The following is a 6,857-nucleotide window of genomic DNA, read 5'->3' on the forward strand; positions in this document are numbered from 1 at the left end:
AGACGTGGCATTTTTATGTTCTTACCAGGATAAGCGATGTCTACGAATTACAGTAAAGCGAAGTAGAAGTCGATTTAGGGTTTTGAAGTTAAAATGGTTTTGAAGTTAAAAGGGTTTTGAATTTTGGTTTTATTTATTTCTACACATTTAATTATATATATATTTTGGTTTTTGTTTTATAACTTTTTAAAAATAGTATAAAAACATTTACTTTTAGTTTTTTTTTACTAACATTCCGGTATTAAATTTCGTTAAAAGTTGAGTTTGTTTAATAAATCGTATTTTTTAAATAAATTTAAAATTTTATCTATTATTGAAGTATTATCTTAACCGTTAGTACGATTTTCTGGATAAGATTTACAACTTCGTAATAGAGAGGCTCATAACATTCTAGTGTTATCATTATCATATGTAGTTTTGTATCATTATCATCTTCTAGGTTATCATCATCACCATATGTGTTATGATGATGATCAACATCATAATGTTATCATCGTTATCATGTATTATAGTGGTTATCATCATCATAATCATCGATCACCGTCACCATGAAACGACATCATCATCAGACGTGCGGGTAATCAACGTGGTCATTGTATAGGCTATTGTAGTCGGCGTTGATCATACGGGTAACATATATCTCGCTATTAGTGTCGTCATCATCGTCACACATCTCCATCATCATCATCAACATCATCATCATCAACCGATTGCCATGTACGGGATGTAGTCAGCATCGTATGGGTTAGCGTAAACAAAACGCCCAATATTAGCGATCATTGTCGGCACCATCTTATGAATTGTTGTCGTCATCAAACGACATCATCAGTCGTACATGCTACCATCAGTATGACCATCGTATATGGTATCATGGTCGTCATCGATCATATGGGTTACATGTCATTAAACATCGGTGTCACCATCATCATCATCAACATATATATATATATATATATATATATATATATATATATATATATATATATATGGGAAAGTGAATACGGGGCTGTGAACCGTGTAACCTTACACGTAAAACCCATCAAAACTATGTAGTTTTGATAAAAAATTCCTAAAAACTAATCCCTGAAATAAAACACGTAAATCCATATTCATCTTCTCTCTGGTGCAAACCCTACTGCTCTCTGTTTATGGTGTTCGACAAGTAAGAAGGACGAAAGATTGATGCAGTCTGATGCTTCTTCGAATCAACCATATTAATAAACCCTAGGTTGTTCTATCTAATAATGAAGACAAAGATTAACAGTGAAGACAAAGATTAGGTCGTTCCCTAATCTACCCTGCAATTCTCGAATCTACAACCTCTGCAGGTAATATTTTGCAGTTCCATTGAAATCTATCATCTAAGTATGTTTTTTAAAACACAGATTTACAGAGAATAGGTTTGATTCTAATATTCTAGTTGGTCTATAAACCCTAATCCCATAAATCTTAATTTTTCTCCTATTGCTAAGATACGGACGGTTCAATTCTTTTTTTGCTTCTACTTGGAGTTGTAATAGACAAAGAAGATGGAATTGTGTTGTTGCAGGTGCAAACTTTTTGCTAAAGGTGAGTTTTTAATATTGTATACATAATCATATTAATCAAGTCAACACTTATATTTGTAACTAGGTTTAAAAGAGTTAATTAATTTGTCGGTAATACATCATGAAACTCACTCTTGAAGAAGATCATAAAGCGTTTGGTGCAGTTAGACCATAATCATTTGAACCATTATCTTCTTCTTAAAATTGAATCTGGTGTGAGCCTGATAAAGGTAGACCCCATCCTTTTGTCATTCTTATAATCTTTTTTATTTAATTTCTAAATTTTAAAAATTTGCATTCATGTAGGTAGATGGAGATGGGATTTTTTATTGGGTTAGCAAGCAGATGCAGGTGGTGGTGCCTACCAAAGTGGTACTTACTAAGGACTAGGGATGATGTTGACTAAGTGCAAGTGCTTACTAACTGTGTATTTTTTATTTGCTATCCAATTTTAGCAAATTCGTTATATGAATGACATTTGACCAATTCTATTTACTTTTGAAGCTACAAGGAATAAACTTGAAGATAAATTGAAAACAAGTGAAGATGATACAAGATAAATGGGGAGATACTTGATTTATAGTTTGATAGGATTTCTAATTTTTGTTGTTGATTTTAATGTTTATGTAAACGGTTGTCATTGTATTAGAAGAAATGGAAAATTTCATATTTGTTATGCACTTTGTTAGTGCAGATAAGGATTGAAGAAATGGAAACAAAAACATTCTTTGTTATGTATTTTGTTAGCACAGTCAAAGATGTAATGCATCTATATGTATGAAATGAATATCATCTATTTGGAATGTTGCATAGTTTTACATTAATTTTGGAGTTGTATACTAGATTAACAACATTTATTTGGTTACATGCATTTGCACAAATATGCAGCAATTCGGCTTCCACTATTTGCATTTTGGATCGTTTGCACACGCATTGTAGGACCTGCACACGTTACTTAATTAAAGGAGACAAACTCAAGCTCGTCTCGTTTTAACCATAACAATAAAAATACTAGAAAATCCTAAAGCAGATCCATTACAACACATAAAAAATTCGTACAACGAATTCAGCCACAACTTATTTCATCCCATAATACAACCTTCCATAGACACATTTCTTAACAAGAGCTCCAGATACAATCCAGCTCAGTGAGATCCACCTGCATTTTCTCCGTCACCGGCGTCAAATTCCCATAGCTGCACATTACTCCATCAGCATGAACCGGCGACTGTGGGGGCGCTGCACACTACTCCATCTGCATGAACAAACGACATTGAGAGTTGAAGTTGTTGTGTGAGGCAGTGGCGGAACAGGGTACGTGATGTTGGCCTATTTTGTTTTAAAATACTATATTTTGACCCATCTCAATTTATATTTTTACGTTTTGACCCGTTTAAATTTATATTTTCTTGAATTAAGCCCGTTTCGTTATATATTACTATATTTTCACCAGCTTCTAACCGATACGTTTCGACTCGTTTAAGTTTGCATTTCTATATTTTGGCCCGTTTCGTTTTATATTACTATATTTTCACCCGGTTCTAACTGATACATTTCAACTCGTTTAAGTTTGCATTTCTATATTTTGGCCCGCTTCGCTCTATATTACAATGTTTTGACCCGGTTCTGGTTTATACGTTTTGACTCGTTTAAGTTTGTATTTCTATATTTTGGCCCGTTTCGTTTTATATTACTATATTTTCACCAGGTTCTAACTGATCGAATCGATATATTTTGTTTTCTACGAGCGTATTTCAACAAAAAAACCATTGCAACAATTTCTCTTAAAAAATAATTTCTACATAAACATACTGCCAATAAAATATCAAAACTAATAAAAAATGAAAAGATCTAAAATTACATCAGCAAGTTTATTTCGTGCGCTACTCAAAGAAGTGCCACCATAGTAACTCTCCAAAACTATCAGCTCTCCAAGTCGATTCACATATCATCCTTCTCTTCCCACTAACGACTCATCGTCCTGCAAAAAAAACTAATGTAAGTACCATACTAACAACCACTATTTATTAGTAAATACATATTTACCTTCTTTTTTTTCTGACATCCGGTGATGTAATGTCCCGGTTGTTTGCAATAAGAACAAGTTTTCTTTTTTGGTGCTTCCAGGGAAGACTTGATTCTAGTTGCACTTTTGGGACGACCTTAATTATTTGTTTTAACTTGTGGATCACGAATAGAAATTTGAGGCATCAAGTTTACTTGCGAACTTCCCACATTAAAATTCTGTACAACACATTCCAACTGTTTGGAATGTGTTTGAACACTTTGTTCTTCTAAAAAGCTTACCAAGATGGAATTTAGTTTCTTTATTTCACATGGGGAATCTCTTGCATGTTCAATTGCTTTTCTAAAGTTTGATTGAACAAGCCATAAAGTTAACGCACTAACTTCATTTCCAGTATTTGTGTCTTCGATCGCAATCGTGTGATTATCAGATTTATACCTAACATCCAGTGTCCACCTAGGTAAAATATAATGATCAGGAATGGTTTCAACATTCTTCTTCTTCAACACATATAATATATGCTTGCATAATATCCCGTCTGTTTCAAACTTTGCACATGAACATGTTACATCTATCTTATCTGAGAGTCGAAAGGTAACAGTTCTGCAGTATATTTTATCAATATCAAGTTGTCCAACCTTATATTTGATTTCTTCTAAAGTTTTGCTTATCGTCTCATGGGTTAAATTAAGGGTAGCTTCGGTCCATTCTTTCTTGAATATATCAAAGAGCTTCCTAGTGTAACGTTGACTTGCTTTTTTCTCTATCATACTTACAGAAGAAAGATTCAGCTTTGAGTCCATGGTTCTGAAGTCTTCATCGTTTTCGGAACCCCTTCGGCAAGCAACAACGTTATCATACTGGATCACAAACTCATTCAACATGGTATTTGAATTCACAAATCCATCAAAAAAAGAATGAATGCTCTCGCTTCTTCCACTTGATGTCATGCTAGCAAAAAAACAATCTTTCAAGAAGGCTTTAGCCCAATACTTGCGTTGATTATACATCTCTGTTATCCAACTACCACTTTCAAATTGGTATTTACCACATAAAAATTCCCATTGATTTTCAATTTCTTCAACAATATTACTCTTTATCCACTGTTTGTATGGCTCTTCAATGTCACAATAATGAACTGTAAGTGCTCGAAGATGTTCAATCTGATGTTTCTTTATATGCCATGAACAGAAACGATGTCGGGGTTTTGGAAAGACTCTTTTAATTGAATTTCCAATAGCTTTGTCTTGATCAGTAATTATTGCCAATGGATGCTTATTAAACATGCACTTTAAGAAATTTTCAAATAACCATTCAAAAGTCTCTTGTTTCTCATTCTCCAACAGCGCACCAGCAAAAAGCACGAATTGGCGGTGATGATTCACCCTGACAAATGGAGCAAATGGCATCATAAACTTGTTGGTCATATATGTGACATCAAACACAACAACGTCCGCAAATTTTATATATAAGTCTCTTGATCTCCCATCTGCCCAAAAAATATTTCTAGGAGACCCATCGTCAAATAAACAGACAACAAAATAAGGGTCACGGTCTTCAAGTAATTTATCTTGGAAATGTTTAATAAGACCATAAAACTCTTTACCCTTGTATTGTTTTCGTTGTTCTCCTAAGATATCAGAACATTGTTTTGACGTAACATCATTTTCACTTGGATTTTTCATAGTATTTACGACCTTCTTGATTTGACAAGGTCTCAACCTGGATTGACCAAGTTCCAACATTAGAGATTTGCAAACCAGTGATCGGTGAAACTTCCCATGAGACATGTGTTTCATTACCTTTGTTGGACTAACGGTTAGTTCATGGTTGTGTGCATTGTTAAATGCATCAACGGACCATTTCTCATCTTTACCTTTTGAAATCCGAAGAAACTCTTCACATCCTGTCCTCAAATCCCTGCGACGTTTCTTAGCTTCTCCCGCAGAACCATCACGCTTCAAATCTTTAAAACCCTCTTTGTTGCATACATATTTCCTTCGATAAGCCTCATTTGTTGTTTTATTTTTATGAGCCGCACATTTACGTTTTCCAAAACCATGTAAAAACCCATAACCATTATAGAATTCATATGCGTCATCAGGAGTTTCGAAAACCTGCCCAATTACTTCATTTGTTACTTCTTTTTCAACCCCCGAATCCAAGTTTACAATTTCTGTCTCCTCTACTTCAGAATTGGAACCGTTATTTGTGACCAAATACCCGTTTGCATCAATATGTTCGATAAGATTTCTTTCAAAAGCTTCAGTCTCTGGTTGAACTGTTACTAAATCCATTATGGTGTGGATTTCCTGTATCAGCAAAAGAAAAATATTGGAACATGTAAACTGATAATCAACAAGTGAAATAAAGAATCAGAGAATCAGAACGTGGATTAGTACACAAACTTCTTAAGACTGATTGATTAACCACTTTGCTGATCTAATCAAGTAAATAGAGAGAAATAGGAGATACACTCATAGTATATCAGAACCTACCTGATCGATTATAAGAGCACGATTAATTGCTTTGTAGTCTACTGCATCAATCTTCGTCCTTGTTAATTGTTAATCGTTCGTGGTTTGCAATGAAGTATAAGAGAGAAAAGAGCACGTACATGTTTTTCTATGTAATTGATTTATGTTGTTAGGGGTTTTTTTTATCAAAACTACATAGTTTTGATGGGTTTTACGTGTAAGGTTCACGGTTCACAGCACCGTATTCACTTTCCCCATATATGTATATTTATATGTGTGTGTGTGTGTGTGCGCGCGCGCCTGTGTGGCGTATTGTCATATAGGTACATATAATTTGTCCTCGTCATATATATGTGTGATCATCATCATAGACGTCATGCTCGTCGTACGAGCTACAGTCGCCATCGTATGGGTTGGCGTAAGCAAATCGTATATATAAGTTAGCAGCATCAATATGATAACCACCACCAACCTAGGTAGTTATATTAGCATCGTCTCGTCATAATTGGGCCAATCATCATGGTCATCATACGGGATAGCACCGTCATTGTCTCATGCATTACATATCCGCAATCATACTACACACCACCTACTTCCACCATCCACCGCCCACATTCTCCACAACGACCTCCAGCACCAACCACTAACCACACTCCACCACCACCCACCACCACCACCCACCACACCACCACCACCCACTAATATTATATATAATTATATATACATTTATTTATACCCATCTACCACCACCACCTACTACCCACCACCACCACCACCACCACCCACCCACCCACCACTACCCACTGC

At 35.0% G+C, this 6,857-nt stretch overlaps 1 protein-coding gene across 2 annotated transcripts; it reads right to left on the reverse strand.

The window, feature by feature from the left end:
• Positions 1-2,971: 2,971 nt before the first annotated feature.
• Positions 2,972-5,091, reverse strand: LOC143538281 (protein FAR1-RELATED SEQUENCE 5-like). Of its 2 annotated transcripts, none has more exons than XM_077031871.1 (2): positions 3,594-5,091; positions 2,972-3,528 (listed from the first exon to the last, which is right to left on the reverse strand). In XM_077031871.1, exon 1 carries the CDS (start codon positions 4,998-5,000, stop codon positions 3,711-3,713), a length of 1,290 nt encoding a protein of 429 aa, XP_076887986.1. In that variant the 5' UTR covers positions 5,001-5,091; the 3' UTR covers positions 2,972-3,528; positions 3,594-3,710. The 2 variants fall into 2 exon arrangements, with proteins under 2 accessions (XP_076887986.1, XP_076887985.1); XM_077031870.1 differs by having other exon boundaries at positions 2,972-3,106; positions 3,193-5,091.
• Between the last annotated feature and the right edge of the window lie 1,766 nt (positions 5,092-6,857).

The sequence above is a fragment of the Bidens hawaiensis genome, unplaced genomic scaffold, assembly GCF_021521415.1.
Source record: "Bidens hawaiensis isolate Kalapana, Puna unplaced genomic scaffold, B.hawaiensis_p1.1 tig00011542_1, whole genome shotgun sequence".
NCBI classification, from domain to species: Eukaryota; Viridiplantae; Streptophyta; class Magnoliopsida; order Asterales; family Asteraceae; genus Bidens; species Bidens hawaiensis.